The sequence below is a fragment of the Artibeus jamaicensis genome, unplaced genomic scaffold (assembly GCF_021234435.1).
Source record: "Artibeus jamaicensis isolate MK-2021 breed Jamaican fruit bat unplaced genomic scaffold, CSHL_Jam_final contig_467, whole genome shotgun sequence".
In the NCBI taxonomy this organism is placed as follows: Eukaryota; Metazoa; Chordata; class Mammalia; order Chiroptera; family Phyllostomidae; genus Artibeus; species Artibeus jamaicensis.
This window is the reverse complement of record NW_026521845.1, coordinates 1,808,182-1,828,535: the sequence shown is the minus strand read 5'-3', so window position 1 is coordinate 1,828,535 and position 20,354 is coordinate 1,808,182. Positions and strand designations below refer to the sequence as shown.

Below are 20,354 nucleotides of genomic sequence, written 5' to 3'. Positions count from 1 at the left end.
AGGGTTAGGGAGGTGGGAGGGCAGGAGGGGTGCATCACAGGGTTTGACCTGACTCAGCCGTGGGGGCGGTTCGCTGGACTGCGCACGGCGCCTCTTTGTCAGTGCAGCAGACGGTGGTGAGGGGGGGAAAGGCGGGGGGATGTAGGGGCCGGGAAGCGGGGACGGAGTGGAACCCGCACCGGTGTCTTGCTGCCTCCAGGTGTCCCAGGTTCAGTGACAGGTGTTCCCAAGGCTGTGCTCACGCCTGGCCCAGGACTAGAGGAAGGTGAAGGAAGAGGTCCGTCCAGTGGGGCCTACTGCCCCTCGCCGACAGGTGCCCTGCAGCCCAGCGTGACCTGAGACCTGCGCCCGCCTGTCCGGCGTGAGTGCACCGTGTCGCTCCACCTGCCAAATCCCACAGACTCCAACCAACAGGAGCCCCAAGGGAGCCCGAAGGGAGTCCGGGGAGCGCAGTCCCCGCCGCACTGGGGGACCCGGGACAGACCTACCCCGGTGGCCACACAGCTGACCCGGCCCCTGCAGCCCAACCCCAGCTGGGGACAGACTCACTGTCGTCCTGTCCCCTGAATCCCCTGACGCCTCTGCCCCCCTCCTTTGCTCCAGACTCGGAGGAGGGCGGTAGGACTTATTAGTCCTTTCCCGTCCACTGTTAGTCCCGTTTTACAGAGGAGGAAACAGACGGGAACGGGCATTGAGGTAACTAGTCAGTGGGATGTGAACCCAGGGGTTGTCCCGGAGCCCGGTTTGCTCACCACGAGGGAACGCTGCCCCCCAGACTTGAGCGTTGGAACAGAGGAGCTGACACCCGCGGACTGGACCCAGGTTCCTGTTTCTCTCAAAGATTTTACTTAGTCCTAGAGGGGAAGGGAGGAGAAAGAGAGGGAGAGAAACATCCCTTGGTTGCCTGTTATACACGCCCCATCCAGGGACCAGGCCCACAGCCAAGACACGTGCTCTGACGGGGACTTGAACCGGCAACCTTCCGCTTTGCAGGATGACCCCCAGACCATGGAGCCACACTGGTCAGGGCCCAGGCTGGGGGCTGCTTTGCCTCCCATGAGGCCACAGGCTCCGCCTCGAGGCTCCTCCCATGACACCAGTTTCCAGCATGTTGGACAACAGCAACACCCTTAAAGCCATGATGTCCATTTCTGGGCTTAAGGAGCAAGACTTGGTTAAAAAGCAGAAGGCCCGGACATGCCTCCCTGGCTTCCGCAGATGCCTCCTCTGTTTCATGTGTGTGATTACTAAGCTGTGCTTCAGAGAACTGCGATCAAATACTGTTTAAAGATGAAGTAATACTTTTTGTAAAACTAATTTTTACAGCTTTTTAACATAAACTCAAAAAGGGGTTGCAAGCGCCGGAGCTGGTATGCTGGTGTCCGCCGGTGCCCAGGTGCCTGCACCATCTCAGATTTGGGAAAGGTGACGCGGTGTCTGTCCTGCATGTCCTGCAACACCCCCAGTCTCCGGAACAGCACCTGCCGACCCAACGCGCATGTCCTGGCGCCCGGATTCAGAACTGCGCCCGCTGTGAGCTGTGGCGGTGCAGAGGCGGTGGAGAGCCTGCTGCAGATGAGGGACAAACAGAAACGTCCTGGGTTTCTAAGCTCAGGGATGGACGGGGGGTCTGCTGACTTGGTCTGGAGCCCGGAATCTTGGACTGGAGGTGTTTGTCGTGGCAGAATAATGAATTGCCTCATTAATGAATGCACACTTTGCAACCCAGGGAGACGTAGAACGCAGTGAAGAAATGTCTAAGGAAAACCAGCCCATAGAATTAATACTTTTGTGTTAAGGGATCTGCAAAATGTTGGTGTTTTGTGTCTTTGTATGTCCTGACCCAATTCCCGGTGACGGACGTGCTGAGGCATGGAGACCAGTGGCCGGTTGGCAACAGCTTACTCCTAGCAACTGCCCAAGCCCTGGCAGCCTGCTAAGCAGAGAAGCCTGTTTGTTAGTTAAAAACAGTTTTCTCTCCGGCCAACTGCCCTGTGAGCGGCCTCAGGATGGTGTCGCAGCCGGGAACTCAGGCTCCCTGCTGTGTCCCCACGGCCAACACGAAGCTGGGCAGCACCCATGTAAAGGATGGACTCTGGGTGATGACAACATGCCATCCTCCCCATTACTAATGTCCCTCAACATGGTGGGACACTTGTTGCAACAGATGGACCTGCGCTGCCACGTTGTCACCACCCGGCACCCGAGCACATGTTGAATGGAGTGTACTTGCTGGTGGGGGTCGGGGGAGATGTGGTTGGACCAGCAGCTCCGAACCCCATAGTCACGCATGTTGGGCCGTTGTTCCTCCGTGGCCGTCGTGGGAATTACTGCAGAAACTGGAGCTCTGACCTCCTCTCCCCGTGTCCTGCATCACATCAGCCCGTGGCCCTCAGCCTCCCATTCTCCCTCTGACTCCGTCTTACAAGGGACACATGACTGACGGCACCCAGGTGACCCAGGGTCCTGTCCTCCCTCAGGGTCTCTCGTTTAGTCCCATCTGCAAAGCCCCCTGTGCTGTGTGAGGTCTCGGCCACAGGCCCAGGGGACCAGGGCCTGAGCGTCTTTGGGGACTGTCATCCAGCCTCCCGCTGTGGCCCCAGGTGCACACCTCTGTTCCTGCTGTGCCCTTTGGAACGGGACTGCCATGAGGGGCAGAGGTCACGGTCCTGTTAGGGACCAAGTGCGTATGGAGGTTACTACTCATTCATTCAAGTGTTTGCCATTCCGTAAACGAGGAGACGGGGGCGGATGTACGGAGCCACTTGCTCCGAGTCACACAGGGGCCCCCTGTCGGCCCTCCTCCGAGCCCCCGCCACTCCGCCCCTGGGGGCCTGGCACACAGACCCCGTTACACCCACAGAGGTGGGAAGGACCAGGCGTCCCCTTGTTGCCAAGATAGGGAGTTACGTTGCAGGTGAGAGGGGTGCTTGGGAACGTGAGGGGGCACACTGAGGCTGGAAGGGTGCCATTGCTGTTCTGTGTGGGCCTGGGCCGCAGTCAGAGGAGTGGGCCCACGCCTGCTCCAGTCGGAGTGTGGCTCCATGTTCCAGCGAGTGGGAGGGGTGGTGAGGCCTGGGCGAAGGGCGGGCACTGCACAAGCAGGACAGGAAAGCCCTGGGTCAGCTTTGACACCGGCCGTCCCCACTCCCAGCCCGGGTGCTCCCCAGCCCCAGGCCTGTGGCCACAAGCCCCTCAGCTCACGGGCAGCCGCTCTCTCACCTCGCTGCTGAGTCTCAGTATCTACAGATGGGAAGAAAACCTGCATCCTGTCTCCCTGCAGCATCCACACTAATCAGCGTGCAGCCTGGGCCTGCCGGGCACCCACCCCTCTCAGGCTCTGCCCGAGAGTTAGCAGACAGGGGCCTCGTCCCACCGAGGAGGACGGGCGGGGACACTTAAGAATGAAAGGGCAGAAAGGAATGTGCAGTGTAGAGACCTCTCTGTCTCCTGCTCCCTGGGCACCACGCATGACAGCGGGCCCTGCGTCCGGGAGTGAAGAAGTGCCCGTCGTCTGGCCCCTCCCCAGCTGCATGGGGTGCAGGGCCCCCCAGGCCCGCCCGCCTGCCTGTCCCACGGACAGTCACCGCCACCGAGGGAGGAAGCATCCAGAAAAACATCGCCTTCAGCTTCTTCAGAGTCCTGGAAAGCACTTCCGTTTGTGCGGTTTGTCTGCTGAACAGCCTACGTGGGGCCCAGCAGACGTAACGCCTGCCCGGGTGTGGTTGGCAGGGTCATGATATGGGTGCAATAATTTATAGTTTTCATTTGAACATTTCACCTAAAACGCCATACAGCGTGCCTGCGTGTGTGATACTGTGATGTCACAGAATGACATGCTTGTGATTTTGTAATAAAAAGGGCGCTGCATGTGCCAGACCCTGTATTTGCTCTGGGAAGTGAAAGAATTGTTTCTCCCTTTTGCTTCCTGTGGTAAGACATTTATTAACCACGCAGGGTCAGCCACGGTGGTGCAGTCTAACACACATCAGATCCCTGTGCTTCCAGAAACCACCAGCATCACGGCGAAGAGAAACGCGGGCCTCGTGGAGCCGGCGTGCGGGTCAGAACCCCCATTCACTAAGCCGCATGTCCACCCAGGCCAGCGAAAAACATTCGTTTTAATTTTAAAACCCAATTTCTGTTTCCAGTTAGAAAAGAAACAATTACTGGCTTCACAAACACGTTGGTCTGTGCGAACTCTTTCTGGGACAAGGACATTTTGTCCTGTGCTGAGCGCTGGCCCTTGGCTGCCCCCAAGCTCCTGAGATAAACCTAAGGACCCGGGGGCCTGCTTCGCTCCCAGGGCTTGCTGCTCCCACGCACAGCGCCGCACTGACCAAGGAGAAGCAGCTTCCTTCCAGCTTGAGGCTGACTCATTGGAAGAAAAAGCAGAAGACGGTGGTGACAAATGGGTGTTGCTGAGTGATGCTGCCCGAAGCTGCCCTCGCCCATGGAGGCAGCCGGGTGGCCTCACACCTCGCTCAGCGGGTTGACCACACGGCCCAGGAAGTGCAGGGCAGTGGAGTCTTGATCGTAAACGGCAAACAGGAACGGGCGGTTCAGGGTCACCTCCAGGACCTCAGGCCCAGCCGGCTGCTGGGTGGGCTCTGTGGGCTGCTCCCCCTCATCTGCTTTGAGTTCGAACAGTACATTGTTCAGCACCTGCAAAGCAGCAAGGGTTGGGGCTGCTCCAGACGCTCTGCAGGGCCCAGGGACGGCTGTGCGGAGCTGCCCGCTGTGGGACCTGGGCCTGGCCTGCTCCAGCCGATGCACAGTGCCCGCGGGCCCTCCACAGCTCTCACTCAGCACAGCAAGACGGCCCGTCCCAGGCAGAACCCCAGGCCCCGCCCACCGTGGCCCACCAGGCCGTGAGTCCTCACACTCAGCACAGAGGGCGCTAGAGTTGACTCTAGGGTAGGACACCCACCTGGCCAGGCCCTCTTCTCCCTCCTGCCCAACCGCCCCTTCCAGAAGCTTCCTGCGTGTCCCTTTCGTGTACGTGTCCCACCCTGGGAATGCACAGGCCCAGCTCAGCAACAGGCCATGCAGTACCTGTCCGACACGGAGGCTGGAGTCGCTGATTTTGCCCAGGTTTGCCTCGGCGCCCAGCAGGGTGGGCAGCTTGGCCTGGGCGAGCAGGTCCTGCAGGTCGTAGGACCCTCGCAGCACCAGCTGCGGCATGGTCAGGCGCATGGCCCTGCGGAGACGACCCACAGTCAGTCAGGAAGGCGCCAGGTGGCTCCCGGGGCGAGGCTTGGGCACGCAGAGGGGGCCCTCGGGAGACCCGGGCAGCCAGCTGGTGGCTGACAGGTATGTGTCACCACTGGAGGGAGCGGTCACCGGGGGTGGGAGGAGAAATTGCCTTGTCGCCATCGGGAAGAGGAGCAAACGACCAGGGCAGCAAACCAAGGGGGCATCTGGGGTCAAGGGAGTCTCCTGGGGAAAGGCCCCCACAGGCTTCTTGGAGGGGGCCGTGCCCCCTGGGAAGTCAGCCCCCCAGGAGCACTTAGAACACACAGACAGTGCGGGTCTGGGCGGGTGCCCCAGGGGCCCTGCTCCCTGGGCAACACTGAAAGGCACTCTGACCCCCACACGGGGAAGAGCCGGGTGATCACCTGTCCTGCCCCCAGAGAGACGGTGATTAATAAACCGAGTGCTGGGTCAACAGCTGGTGGAGAGATGAGGTGGGCGCCAGCCTTCTGCTCCCAGAACAGAGGCCCTGTCCCTGCTCCGTGCCCAGGGCTTGGCCGACAACGACGCCCATGTCCCCTCTCACCCTAAGCAGAAGGGCCAGCACCGCTCCCCACTTCCAGGGGGAGCAGCCCGGAGGTCCCCAGGGGTTCCCAGCGGCCATACCGGGGAGCCAGGTTCTTGGTCCATGTCAGGAAGTCATGCTGGAAGGTGAGGGCCTCAACCTCCCACAGGGTGGAGGCACAGTGGGGCTGAATCAGCAGCAGGCCCGCGTTCTGGCTGAGGGGCACCCTGGTCATAGAGAGGTGGTTGTGGGCGTCGCTCCAGTGCTGGAAGGTGCCGGCGGCCGAGAGCATGGGGACTGACACGGAGGTGGTGTTGTCCACCCAGAACTCCTGGGGGCCGGCCAGCAGGGAGAAGCCCTTCATCTGCCCTGGAGACCCAGATGGAGACAAGACAGAAGAGGAGGGTCAGCCAGGCGGCAGAGGCAGGCGGGCGTGGGGCCGGGACCGCGCTGAGAGCGGGCCTAGGCGGGTGACCCCAGCGCTCTCGGGGCCACTGCGTGTCCCCGGGGGCCGGTCAAGTCCTCCTCCTGCCAAATCAGCCATTTCGAGTTCACTAAGGTGACGCTACCAGCCAATGCTGAAGACACGGTACAGCCAGGCTCCAGCCTGAGACTGTACACTGTCCCCTCACTCAAGGACATCAAGGAGCTTAAGGACCCTACCACCCCAGGTGCGGATGGGGCAAACAGACCCCAGGGGGTCTGTCAGGGCCTGTGGCCACTGGTCCAGCATGCTTCCTTGGTTTTTGGTTTTTTAAAAAGCATTTACTTTTTAGAGCAGTTTAAGGCTCACAGAATAATTAGGAGACAGGACCAGAGATTTCCCACGTACCTGCTCCCCACCCCCAGCCACGCAGCCCCCCTCACCATCAGCACCAACCCCCCCCCCAAGCTGATGAACCTGGGGCCACGGCGCCGCCGCCCACAGCCCCCTTCCCACTCAGGCTCCCTCCGGGTGTGGCACGTCTGTGGTCTGCACGAGCGTGTGACAATGTGAGTCCACCCCTGCAGTTTCCTACAGGAGGGTCTCACTGCCCCCACATGCTCCGTGATCCCCAGAGGGAAGGGGTTGGGAGGAGGTGGGCGGGAGAGAGAGAGAAGGGAGGTGGAGGGGAGGTGGGAAAGAGGTAGGGGGCTCAGTGGTGATGGAGGGAGACGACTTGGGGTGCTGAACACCCCATGCACCTGAAACCGATACAGTTTTACTGCCCAGTGTCACCCCAGTAAATTCAGTGAAAAAGAAAGAAACTTCGGTGACCTTCCTCACCCACTGCCCCTTGGGGACCTCGGCACTGGCCCACCAGGCCTGGCAGGAGGCTTTTTAGTTTAGAGGGGGAAAAAGACAATTATTCCACCAACAAACTGAACACAGACAGATGCCGAAATGTGAACTGAGCGGCGGCCCTCTTCCTTCTGCTCATGTGAACAGCACCATCTTCTCCAGAGGTTCAGTAAAATCCCTCAAGGTTAAGTCAACAGCTGTCACTGGACCTGCCAGGGCCAGCGCCTGGGCTGGAGGTGACGGTCAGTGCTGGGCAAATGGTGCCTGGCGCTCACGGGCTCCCAAGCCCCCGGCCCTTGCTGGTTAGAAACTCCCGGGCGTGCACTGAGGTCACCGTGACAAGACGTTATTGCCATGCGGGACTTCGAGCCCCCGACGCAGTCCGCTCGTTTCATGAACGGACACACTGGTGGGCCGGAGGGGGGTCTGCATCTCCATTGGATGGAAACTGAGGCAAGGAGAGCTCGGGGCCCGTGATCGGAGGGCTGTGCCAGGACGGGGCTGGGAGGGCCCCCAGGACCCCGCCACCCTGAGTGTGGTTTGCCTTTTTCTGTATCTCCCCTTCTTCCTCTCTCGCCTTCCCGCCCAGCTGTGTCTTGCAGAAGCACGTGGACGGCACTTCTCTGAAGCGAGGCCCATTTCTGACCCAGTGGCTCTCTGGCTTTGCCTTCTGGGGGCGCGATTTTCTCAGTGAGCTCTTCCCGGCGCTGCTCTTAGGGACTGTACGCCATCCTCTGGCCTCCGCCCCCGGCACAGCCTGGCTGGACTCTGCCCCCGTGGCCTGTCCGACCTGGGGCCTGAGCAGTCGGGCCTGTCTTCTTCCTCTGCCCCCCAAGGGCGGCTGGAGGTCCTTTCCTGGTGCGGTCTCATGAACTTCCTGCATGTGGCGGGAAGTGACCTGGCGCTCTTCAGCCTCTCTCTCCACGGCCCTGTCTTTAACTGTGGACTTTCTTGGCTCCCTGTCTGCATGACACCGCTCAGGTTGACCCAACCTCCTCGGTGTCCCTGAGACGCAGGGCTCCCGAGCCCACCCCGCCATTGCAGAGCCACTGGCTTAGAGCGAGTCCCCAGAGACTTCGTCTGCACCGCTGCAGACCCTTCCGAGGACCCACCGACCTGCAGTGCAGGCGGCACGGCCAAGGGCACGACCTCTGGGCAGAGCACCTGTCCACGTGGACACCTGACCCCGAAGGACTCTAACCTTCCTGGGCAGCACAGTCCGAGTCCCAATGCCTGGCCCCCACCCATCTTCCCAGCCCCGCCTTCCACTGGTCCCCCTCTCTTATCCTAATTTCCCAATCTCGTCCCTCACCTTGAACTTGGCTGCCTTTGCTGGCAGGTTTCTCTTCACTGAAACCCTGCTCCCCGCATCACTCCCAGGTCTCCCGCCCACTCCCCAGTGACCCCCTACTCTGAGTGCGCCGAGCTCCCAGAGTATCTCCGTGGGGGACTTCTGCCTGCAGCTCCTTGGCCAGGGCACCTGCCCTCAGGGTCTGTCCCCCCAGCGAACTTCAACAACCTGGGGTCAGGGCTTGTGCATCCCTCCTACTCGGCGCCCCTGAGACGCCCAGCTTAGCCTATTGCAGCTTCTCAACAATTATTTGTCGAATGATTGAGCAACCTGTGTAGTAGGGATTGCTTAGTAATCACCCCCCAACGTGAGAGCAATTTAAGCAAACAAAGTGGTTATTTTTGCACGAGACAGTGACCTTCACAAGAGACAGAAACTGGGCCCTCTGAACAGGGACCTGGGCCATTGCGGGTCAGGAGATTCAGGTTTGGATCCCAGGCCCACTGCTTGTGGCTGGACCGTCTTGGGCAAGTCGTGTGGTTTCTCTGAGTCCCTATTTCTTTACCGGGGACAGAGGCAGTGACACCTCTTCACCACATCACAGAGGACCAGATGATGACAGTGAAAGGAGGCAAGAGAGTCGCTGCAGAGACAGGGCAGTGCGCGTAGGTAGGCAGATGCCCGAGCTGCGCTCACCCGCGGAGCCCAGGGGGACAGCCACTCCCGTCCTCCCGCACCCGTCATGTCTACCACCCTGCCCACCTCCAAGGCTGGGCCCTGCTCAGCTGGAATCTTGGACATCAGAGCTGTAGAGACAGAGAACTGCCGCCCTTGGGCACCGGCCTGTGGCGGAGTCCTCCGGGGGGCTTTGCCTTACCTCGAAAGTGGACGTAGGTGTTGAAGACCAGGGTGCCGTCTGGGCCGACTCCTGTCGGGGCACTGCCCATGTTCCAGCCGGTTACGGCCTGCACGAACCTGTTGATCTTCTCAGCCGCGAGCTCTGGGTCCGTGGATAGGTCTAGAGAGCGTGTGAGGGTGATGGGGGCGAAGGGGGCCAGGCCTTGCACAAAAGACCGCTTCAGGCGCAGGCCGGGGGCCGTGAACAGGCCCACCACGGTGGACAGCAGCAGTCTAGCCTGGCTGCCTGCCCCGCCCTGCAGAACCAGGAGGCCCTGGATGGCCTGCAGGGTAGCGAGGACCTTGTGTCCGTCCAGCCGGGAGGTGCAGCTCTGACCCTCCCCGGGGACGCCCAGGAAGGCCTGCAGTCTGTGGGCCGTGGGGTCCAAGGACCCCAGGTAGAAGGAGGTCAGCGTGCCGAAGAGAGCCGTCGGGGACAGGAGGGCCCCGCTGGTGGCCGTCCACGTGTCGCTCAGCGTCTTGTACATGCGGAAGCCCATGAAGTTGAGCAGCATCCCCACCGTGGCCGCCCTCACCCTGTCTTCGCCCTCCAGCTTCCCAGCCGCCAGCACCAGCTGCTCCCGCAGCGCCTCCTCGGCCACTGGGGGCGTCTTGGCCTGAATGGGGACGGGCGTGAAGGTCGGCTCGCTGGGCGTCTCGGCGCTGGGCTTCTCCAGCTGCTCGCAGCTGCTCTTGCTGTAGACGAGGAGGTGGAAGGGGTGTATGTACACCCGGTCGGCGGCAGACAGGCCGGCCCAGGCCAGGAGACAAAGCACAGTGGCCCCCAGGCTCACACCGGCAGGAGCCATCTCTGCGGGGCGCTCGCTGCTGCTACCCTGAAACGTGCGGGGACGGTGAAATGCGGTTAGGAGTGCGCGCCATTGCCAGGCGCGTTCCCACACCCCCGCAGCCCTTCACCTGGAGAAACCCACCCACGTCTGCACACACCCACGGGAAGAAAGGGACTCCAAGGCCCTCAGAAAACGTCTCAGTGACCAGGTGCAGAGCGCCTCCTTGCGGCTGAGGTGTGCTTTTGCAGGGTTCTGTTCGGGGGTTCGTTTTGTTGCATTTCTGTTGCAGAGGGCCTCTCCCTTCCTGTTTACACGGCCCCGCCCCATAGTGAAGGTTGTCGCCAGGGGCAACCTGCAGACTGAGTGCTGGGGAAAGCCTGCGGGAACCGGCCCGACCCGCTTTGCGTTCTGAATGGCACAGACCCCCTTTCTGGTGAAGCCACCTCACAGGTCATTTCCAGGGCAGCGGCGGTTGTTCGCCCTCAGTTGTGATCAGCCCTCCCGCCCCGAGGGTCCTCAGTCAGCAGCCAGCCCTCAACAGGGGGGCAGGGCCTTGTGGGTGCTCCCGGCAGCGTGGTGGTCCTGACGCCCCCCCACCACGGGTCTCTCCTCCTCACCCCTTCTTGGTCTCCTTCTCCACCAGCCCCTCCTTCTCAATGTCCCCAGGTGGAAATGGTGAGGGTGGCAGGTCACACAGAATCCTGCTTCCCCTTGCCAGGTGCTGGTGGGGGCTTTTCATCGATCACAACAGCCCACCCCTGACCACTGGGGCTTCCTCAACCCCACAGTGTCCCACACTGCAGCTGTCCCTGCTACGCCGACCACTCTGAGCTCACCCTGCCCTGTCTTCCTTGTGTCGTGGCCCTGCTCACCTGGTGGCCCTGTGTACTGTTTGTCTGTTGATTGCCCACCTCCTCCTATGTGAATGCAGACCCCCCTGAGAACAGGGTTCTTGCTCTGTTTTCTTTTGCTGACATATACCACATTCTCCGCCCACCCCACCCCCACACAGTGCCTGAGACATAGTAGCTACTTATAAAGTCGTCGTTAAATAAGTTCATTAATGTTGCTTTGTGGAGGAGCAGAGAGGTTCAAGGTCACGTGGCTAGTAAGACACAGAAGTAGGATTCAAACCCAGACCCTTGAAGCCACAGCCTGCACACCCAAGCAACCAATCTGCATTGCCTCTTGAACAAAACAGTAAGCATCTGCCTTCGTAGTTTATGCGGAAGTTTAGAAAGCATTTCATAGTCTACTGCTGTCCTAGTCCAGGAACAAGGGAGTCCCGGGCATTGCTATTTGTCCCATTTACAGATTAGCAAGCAGAGGCTCGGGGAGACAGGATGAGCCTGACTGCACCGACCCAGGCCTTGAGCCCAGAGCCAGAGACAGCTCTGCTCAAGGCGGCTGCAGAGAGATGGGGGCCGCCCCTCACCTGCGCCCTGTGTGGACACCACCCTAGGCTCCCTGAGCCTGGCCCTGCCTCAGCCCCGCTGCCTGCACAAACCTTGCTGTTCCTTCTGGCCGGAAGAGGACCTGGTGGACGCTTGTCCACCATGATCCAGTCCTGTGCCAGCCCCAGAGGACGCAGCCCTGCTCCGAGGGAGCAGGGGGACCGACCACCAGCCAACTGTGAGAAGGACCGGCCTTCTGGTGGAACCCAGGGTGGGGCTGAGGGGGAACAGCCCAGCTCTGGATGTCTGGCTTGACTGGAGGGGAGCAACATCTTCTGAGTCTTCAGGGGTAATGTCCCCAGTTGCGCAGGTCACCGCTGTCCCCTGGCTTCTGGTTCCTGGATGCTGGTTTGCTCTGCCCCCTCCCCACAGGGGCCCAGCAGGCAGCTCAGCTGTCCTAGGAGAGTCAGGAGGGGCTGGGGCTTGGGATGGGTGTGCGAAGAGGGGCTCCCGGCTTACCTTGTTCAGTCCCAAAACAAGGGCGGCTCTTCCTCTGGCCGGGCCACGGAGGCCTATTTATATCTGAGGGGTGGGGATGGAGCCGTTCCCAGACTGTCCTGTACCCAGGCTGGGGAGGGGGGGTTACATCACAGTGGGGGTGGGGACCTCAGGCAGCCAAGGGAGGAAGGCCAGAGGGACTCACGCTGGGCCGGCTTCCAGGAAGTCAGGCAGATCGATGCGCGCTCTGCTGCTAAACAGAGTGAGCTGGTACTCGGTCAGTTACACATTTACTGGGTTCATCGGAGCCGGGGCCGCGGTCACCAGACACAGCAGCGTCCTGTGTGGGTGCTCGAGGTGTGTCTGACCCGCTGTGATGTGCCGGGCAAGGGCAGCCACTGAGCCTTCAGATGAAGCTCCCTCACGGTGTGTGTGCTTCTGAGAGGTCCTGGGCGCGTGCACACGCAGGCGGTCTGGGCTGGCTGCTTACCCTGCAGCCTCTAGCAAGTGGCTCAGGGGTTGCCTGCAGAGCCATTCGTGTGCGGACCCCTGACAGCCTGGGGAGAGAAACACCCAAACAATCTTCTAGAGGCTTGCAACTCAGCAGTGGTGCAGCCAGACAGCAAGGCACCAACCAAAGCCTTCCAGATGGGGGTGGGCGTGTAAAACACTCTGTGAAAGCTGGGGAAGCTCTTGGGGGGCGGGGGATGTCATTGGAGCCAAACCTGGAAGGAAAAAGAAGGCGGCTGTTGAAGAAGGGGTCTGCAGAGAGAGAGGCTTGTACGAGAGTAACAAAGAGGTGTGGCAGAGGGGGCTTGTTTGGGGGACGCCAGCAGGCCCAGGTACGGGAATTGGGGGGCAGTCAGGGCAGCAAGGCTGCTGCTGCGCCCGGGGCCAGCACAAGTTGAAACCTGCTTGCCGCTCCCAGTCGGGGCAGCTGGAGTGAGCGATGCAGAAAGGAAAGACGCTGGCTGGAGCCTGGCCACGCTCGGAGGTCAAAGTCGGGCCGCACGAGGGAGGGATTGCAGATGCCTGGGTGGGACGGCGGCATAATGCTTGCCTCCCGATTTTAAAGTTCTACTCTGGTGGTGGTGGGGACAGTGTGACGGAAAGGTGGAGAGAACTTCTCAGATCAGATGCTGAGAGGGTGGTGAACCACTAACTGGGGGAGGGACCCGGAAAGCACGGAGCTTCGGGGAAGAATGCACAGTTGGATTTTGGACTGGTTCTTTTTCTTTTTTTTTTTTACATTTTATTTATTTATTTTTAGAGAGGGGGGAAGGGAGGGAGAAAGAGAGGAAGAGAAACATCTATGTGTGGTTGCCTCTTGTGCACCCCCTGCTGGGGACCTGGCCCACAACCCAGGCATGTGCCCTGATAGGGAATCAAACCAGTCCCCCCTGGGTTCACAGGCCCGCACTCAATCCACTGAGCTACAGCAGCCAGGGCATGGACTGTTTCTTTTGAAGTTCTATTGACTCCCAGTGCCGAAGACTTGGGTGATAGTCCCGATGGTCAGGAGGCAGGTCTGGGCCAGACACAAAGACGTGACAGGCAAATACATCACATGTGTGTAACTCACGGCCTGTGGGTGGAGACGGTTCTCCCAGCAAGGGTTAAAAATGAGGAGGGAGGCCCTGACCGGTGTGGCTCAGTGGGGTGGGCACCGTGCCACAGAAGTAAAGGTCTCTGGTTCCTGATCAGGGCATGTGCCTGGGTTGCAGGTTCAGTTCAAGGTCAGTGGTGCGATAAGGAGGCAACAGATCATTGTTTCTCTCTCACATTGATGTTCCCTCCCTCTCTCTCTCTCCTTCCCTTCCCTTCCTTCTGAAAATAAATAATAACTAAACAAAAACGAGGAGAGAAGATATGAGGTGAACCCAGAGAGCTGGGGGCGGGGAAGCAGTCTGGGCAGGGGGCCCCTGAAGGGCAGTGCGAGGATCGGGAGGCAGCCCTCCAGAAGCCAGGGGGCGGGGGCAGAGTTTGGAGAAGTGAGAAGGTGGGAGCTGGAAGAGGCCTTTGGGGCAGAGGTCGCAAAGGCGGAAAGGCCTTGGTGCCGAGATGTCTCCATTCCAGCAAAGTGTTCTTGGGCAGTCATTCACCAGCTCTTTGCTGGTCATCAAAGTCGGAGCAGAAGTAGGTGGAGGTGGAGGTGGAGGTGGAGAGCATGCTGGGAGGGATGAGGGAGGGCCAGGCTGAGCCAGCCTGAGAAGCCAGGGGGAGGGGGAGGGGCAGACGGACTTGCGAGAGCTCCACTTTAGGAAATGTTGTAACAAAAGGAGGAGGGACTAGGAGACTCTGGGTTCTCAGCTCTAAGACAGAGGAAGAAAGATCCCCTTTCAGGGAGCAGCTGCTACGTGGCAGTCGCCCCTCCCCGGGCGGCTGACCTGGGTGGGTGTTTGGGCTCCCAGCCTCTTCTCCCCCGTTGACTGAAGGGGACTCAACACCGGGATGCCCGGTTCCTTCCTCTGTCCTCCTGGCTCTCGCTGGGCGCAGGGCCCCTGGGCCCGACCCCTTCTGTCCGTCTTACGCAGGACTCACGGCTGCCCGGGTCACTCCCACACCGCTGCTGGCTGCACTCGGCAAGCTGCCGCCTGTCACCCTCGGGCCCTCAGATCAAAAGTTCTCCCCAACCCTCCAGCCTTCACCATGCTCACCCCCCGACCCTCCACCCCCGACCCAGGTCACCTCTGCCCCGTCCATTATCTGTGCCCTGTGATCTGTGTCCTTCAGGAAGTCACCTCCTCTTCCTGCCCTCAGAGTCTCTGTCACATGTTTGGACATCCTGAAGTATATTTGAAAAGAGCTTCTGGGGTTTACAGAGCAGGTCAGAGTTCATTCAAACCGGGCCCCCCTCTTGATAACGATGTGAGGGAAAAAAATAAGGACGTAACCATTGTTAGGTTGGACACAATAAGATGCCTTCTTTTTTTTAAAGATTTTATTTCTTTATCTTTAGAGGGGAAGGAGAGAGGGAAACATCAATGTAAGGTTGCCTCTAGTGCGTTCCCTGCTGGGAGCTGGCCTGCAAGGAACTGGCCTGCAACCCAGGCATGTGCCCTGACTGGGAATTGAACCTCGATCCTGGTTCGCAGGCCCGCGCTCAATCCACTGAGCTACACCAGCCAGGGAATAAGATGTCGTCTTAAATGTTCAGCCCTTATTCAACTCCCAAGGCTGGCTATCAGCTGGGCGGGTTTTCTATGTGAGGGTTTTAAGCTCATTAGAATAAATCAGAACATTGCTGGAGCGTGTTACCAAGAATGTAAACTATTCCCAGAAGGAGTATCTACTGGAAGAGTCCACAGACTTTGACCTAGTTCTGATGTAGGACAATTTTCATTCCAGTGGGTGCTACTTCTTGTGCATTCATCTCATTGTGGGCACCTGGGGACAGGCCATCTGAATAAAGACTGAGGAGGGAAGAATAAGTGCTGGCCAGGAAAACCGGGTACCGTATTTTGCCGTCTACAGTGTGCACCCATGTTTTTCTGTGCATTATACATGGGATTCTTATACCCATCAATACACCCCATGTTATTTAATTGTTATACCCAAATATAATGCACATCCTTATTTATCCCCAAAAATTTGGGCAAAAAAGGGGCTCATCACATAAACCGTGCTCAGAGTCTGACCCGGAACCAACCATGGGCAGTCGGCAGACCTGGTGACATATCGGCCAGGGGTGCCCTTCGAGCTGGCGACCTTTGCAGGCCAAGTCTGCTCTGCAGTTACTGAGACGAGGCTTGGTCTAAACCAGAACCTGCCTCCTCATCTCCTGACCAGCCAGGACATCATGGACAAAAACCACACAAACTCTTACCCTAACGCAAACCAAAGAGGAACTGGGAAGGCAGGAGCAGCTTTGTGTACGTCTTTGACGCAATCGGACTTGGAACCCGCTGGGGCGAGGCGAGGGAAGACTGAGGGGGAAACACGGCAACGGAGTCGCCAGTTTTGCTTCTAGGACAAAACTCATCTCACGGGGGATGGCTTTCTGCCTGGATCGGAAGGGTCAGTCCCCAAACATCCCTGGTGCGGGTCGTGTGACTGCCAGGCATCGTTTACTGGAACTGGGAGCAGGAGGAGCGCACTGACCTACCTCCAGGTTTCCCTTTTTACGAGGAGGACACTTTCCACCACTCTGAGTTCACATCACTGCTCATCCGAGAGCTGAACAGGCCCCTCGGGGTTCTCGATTGTAAAGTGGGCTCCTGAAACAAGTCAGTTTCTCTCTTTATTTTAATCCTCACTAAGGATATGCTTATTGATTGGAAAGAGACGGAAACATTGAAATGAGAGAGGAATATCAATTGATTGCCTTCCGTATGTGCCCAACCAGAGATTGAACCTGCAGCAGCATAAGCTTGTGCCCTGATCGGGAATCAAACCCACCACCTTTTGGTGTACAGGAAAACACTCTGACCAACTGAGCCACCCAGCCAGGGCCCATTTCTTTCTAATAAAAATCACTCTCTCCCTGGCCGGTGTGGCTCAGTAGATTGAGTGCGGGCCTGCAAACCAAAGGGTTGCAGGTTCCATTCCCAGTCAGGGCGCATGCCTAGGTTGCAGTCCAGGGCCCCAGTAGGGGGCGCACAAGAGGCAACCACACACTGATGTTTCTCTTCCTCTCTCCCTCCATCCCCCTCTCTCTAAAAATAAATAAATAAAATCTTAAAAAAAATACTCTCTGTTGGGTCACCTGGGCTTCAGACTCCTGGTAAATAAAACGAAATAGCTCCACCTGCCCCATGTGCCTAGGAAGAATCTGCCCCCCGACTTTAGCCCTTTTGAACATCACAGATGCCCCGGGAAGAGCCCTGCGGACTGCTGTATGTGAACTTTGCCTGAAGAAGGTATGGTTGCCCATTCAGACCAAGCAAACCGTGGGCTTGGGGAGTTGGTGATTTGAAATAACCAAGTTCTAGGAAATGTTGTGATTGAAGCATGTTTCAGACGTTATAGTCAAACTGAAGAAGTTTCTTGGTCACCAGTTACAATTGTGCAAATAAGAAGTGATGTGTGTGTTTGTATTGATTTCTACATTAGATGGTAGGATTAGGGAATCTAATTTCAGGTTCTTATGATGAGTGATAATAAACTTTATGCTGAACACTGTTGGGGTGCTGACCCCTCAGCTCTCCCTATACTTTTTTCCTTTGTCCTTGGCCACATAGAAATGAAGAAAAGTAATATTCACTTTCCTACCCTCCTCTGTAAGCATTAGTGGTCAGGTAAGCTGGTTCTGGCCAATGAGACAGAAATAGCAATCTGTTGAGGGTTCTCAGAGTGTTTTCACTTTCCTTTTATAAAGTCAGTGGCTCAGCTTTTACATGTTCTTCCACCCTTAAATGTTGATGCAATATCTGGAGATAGAGCAGCCACTTTGTAAGCATGAGATAATAAATGAAAACGTAGAATGATTTTTTAAAAAACTGGACTTTTGATTGCAAGGGACCAGCAATTGCATATCTCTGGACTTTTACCTATTTGAGCATAATTAGTAACATTTTCAGACAATTACATGCACCTGAAAACATTGCAAAATAATGCAACTTTATTCCCACCCAGAGGCCAGAAGAGTGTTCTTCAAAAATGTAATTCCTTTGAGTAGAGTCTATTTCCTGACAAATGGCAGCCTCTTTGTAGTGGGTTTCCCATTTTACATCTATTGCAGTTGGTTTTGTTTTCAAGTGAGCAGTCAAAGCATGGAGTTTAGCAATTTCCCAGTTAAGTTCACGGTTCTAAGCCTGGAGTGAGTGGACAGGTTAGTGCCGGCCTTGCTGCTAGTTGCTGTGCTCCCTCCCAAACTAACCCTGTGATGAGGCTCTGGGTGATGGGTCTGCCTCTGTTTCCAAAGAGATGAAAATAGGTCACCCTCCCTTTCCCCATTCCTGGGAGAGTTTATGGTTCCTCACTGACGTGTGCAGGGTGGTGAGTTCATCTAAGAAAACTGTGTGACCCTGATGATAGACACGTTGCCGGTGCAGAGAGCTTTTCCTGACACCGTGATCCGAAAGACGGGTGGAAGAAAGCATATAACGTGCATCCCAGAAGCCCTGTATCTGCAGGGGTCCATGGCCAATCCTGGCCAGTGAAGGAAACACTAATAAAACAGAGCAAAATGAGCCTTTGGCTGTTTCAGGGATTGGCAAACGACGGCGCATGGGCCGCTCTTGTCAGTTTGCTTTGCGTCTGCAGCTCTTTCCAGGCTGCAGGAGCGGAGCTGGGGGTTGCCCCAGAGCACACGGGTCCCGAGAAGCCTCAAATAGTCCTTACCTGGCTCTTTCCAGAAAAAGCTTGCTGACCCTGGGTCTATTCGGCCAATGAGAGAGGCAATAAGGCTACATTTGTATATTGTCCTTTTATGTAAGAATCGGCTTTGGGAACATCTGCTGTATTTTGCACTTATTTCAGTGTAATAATATTATTTTATTCCTACATGAAGAGGAGATTTTCCAGGCAGCTCTGAAGATAATGACACACTAAAAATTAGATATATTTTATCTGATCCATAATGAATAAAGCACATTGAAATAGTCCACACCACCTATGTAGCCAGTGGCTAGAACTGCCCATCACAAACTTGGTCACTGATGGAAACTCGATTTTAAAAAATGCTTTGGCAAAATTTAGATCTGCAAAATTTAACCGGGGACATTGGACTTGACTATAGGCCATAAGAAAGAAAGAAAAAGGAAAACTTTGGATCTCGCCACTTAAAAAAAAACTTCTCAGGAGCAGATGCTCCAATCAGCAACACTTGATACAAACAAAACCTAATTGATAGATCAGCTCCTCGTTATAAACGTGAAGTGGGAGAATTTATCCTGATGAAAAGAGCTTCTAAAAATGGAAAATGTTGCAGCAATTAACCTTTAGAAAAATACAAATGATTTAACATCACTACATAGAAATTGATCGAGAAATTAAGTTGGCTTAAGGGATTTTATTCCAGAAAAGGCTTTGTCAACGGAAATTCATCAGTACTCATGTAAATCTGAATACAGTGTCCTTATTTAACGTGACACATTCTCACCCTGGCGGGGTGGCTCGGTGGGTTGGGGCAGCGTCCCACAGGCCAGAGCATCGGGGTTTCCGTTCGTGCTCAGGGCGAATGGCTGGGCTGGGGGTTCTGTCCCTGGTAAGGGAGGCAGCTGATGGATGTTTCTCTCACTCAGTGTTGCCCCCTGTCTTTTCCCCTTCCTCGCTCTCCAAAATCAATAAACACACCCTCCTCGGGTGAGGACTAAAAATAATAAAATGATAAATATAAAGTAAATTGTAAAATAGTAATAAAAATAAAATGAAACAGGACATTCCCAGCTGTCCCCAGCTTGTTCTGTGGTTCTTCCCCAGTGCAGGCATGACCGTGGGCAGGCCTGCGACCCATTTCTGTGTTGGTAAGTCATACACAGAAAGCACCATTTCCAAATCTATTTCTCCATTCAGACTTTCTTGCATTTACACCTCTGCAGCAAAGGGGCCAAACTCCATGTTTGCTCTGGCGCTCTGTGTAGCCGGGAGAAGTCTAGAGGGGAGCAGTCAGCTCACCAGTCAGCAAGCAAGCTCAGATAAGGGCCGGCTGTCCGGATGGAAAATGTCGTCAGCCTTCCGCGCCGGAGCCCTGACGCTGAGAGGATAGGACTGCTGTCCCCCGGGCACCTGAGGTGCTAGCTCTTGCAAAATCCCAGTTCCAGAAAAAAATATTTGTTCAATGACCAGTTCTTCTCCTGTGGAAAATATTGCAAAGAAATTTAGAGAAAGAAATATTAGTTAGTGCCTCCCTGCTGCAAACCAGGAGGAGTGGAGATTTCGGAGGGCAGCAGGGGGAGCCCGGGAAAGGCTGCCTGCCAGCCATCAGAGCCGCCGCACCGTGGGGGCTGGAGCCTCTGTGTACACAGTTAAATGCCTCCTGCTGTGTGAGCATCGTGTGAGAGGGGTCTGAGACAGTGGCTTTGCTCGTTTTAATGAAGGGAGTGACCAGCTGCCCTAAAACTGGTTCAATGGCAAATAGTCAAATTAACCGAACATAAGGACTTGACCTTCGACGTGACATTACGAGCCAAGGTGGGAGAGGCTCTATTTGGTTTGCATTTACAACGTTTCACAAAAGCAAACCAAAGCACAGACACGGTGCTTGATGGACCTCGTGCATTACTTTACTGTGTCCTTAGCCAGCAGCTGGGGGTCTGACGGGGAAGGAGTCTCTCCCAGCACCCTTGGCAAACAGCCCTGTGTGATAATTCGCTCCAAAGTCACCCATGTGTGTTCTTCAAACTGAAAGGACCACAAAGTTCCAGATGACCCCCAGGGTGAGTCATCGCTCTTCCTCCCATCCTCGGGTTTGTCCCAACCCCACCCCTTTCACCGGGGCCTCACGGAGGGAACCCAGGCCCCATGCCTACCCAGCCTCACCTGTCCAACTCACACCGTTCCT

At 56.8% G+C, this 20,354-nt stretch overlaps 1 protein-coding gene across 1 annotated transcript; it reads right to left on the bottom strand.

The window, feature by feature from the left end:
* Positions 1-4,104: 4,104 nt before the first annotated feature.
* On the bottom strand, positions 4,105-12,028 carry AGT (angiotensinogen). The gene is made up of 5 exons (XM_037136755.2): positions 11,933-12,028; positions 9,209-10,064; positions 5,860-6,127; positions 5,056-5,200; positions 4,105-4,665 (listed from the first exon to the last, which is right to left on the bottom strand). Exons 2-5 carry the CDS (start codon positions 10,035-10,037, stop codon positions 4,474-4,476), a joined length of 1,434 nt encoding a protein of 477 aa, XP_036992650.2. The 5' UTR covers positions 10,038-10,064; positions 11,933-12,028; the 3' UTR covers positions 4,105-4,473.
* Positions 12,029-20,354: the final 8,326 nt, after the last annotated feature.

Bases quoted from the DNA above. Each gene is read 5' to 3' on its own strand.
- AGT (XM_037136755.2), bottom strand. From the start codon at position 10,037: ATGGCTCCTGCCGGTGTGAGCCTGGGGGCCACTGTGCTTTGTCTCCTG. The intron at 6,128-9,208 runs GTAAGGCAAAGC...CTGGGTCTCCAG, and splicing joins CACCTACGTCCACTTTCGAG to GGCAGATGAAGGGCTTCTCC. The intron at 4,666-5,055 runs GTACTGCATGGC...GCTGCTTTGCAG, and splicing joins CCAGCCTCCGTGTCGGACAG to GTGCTGAACAATGTACTGTT.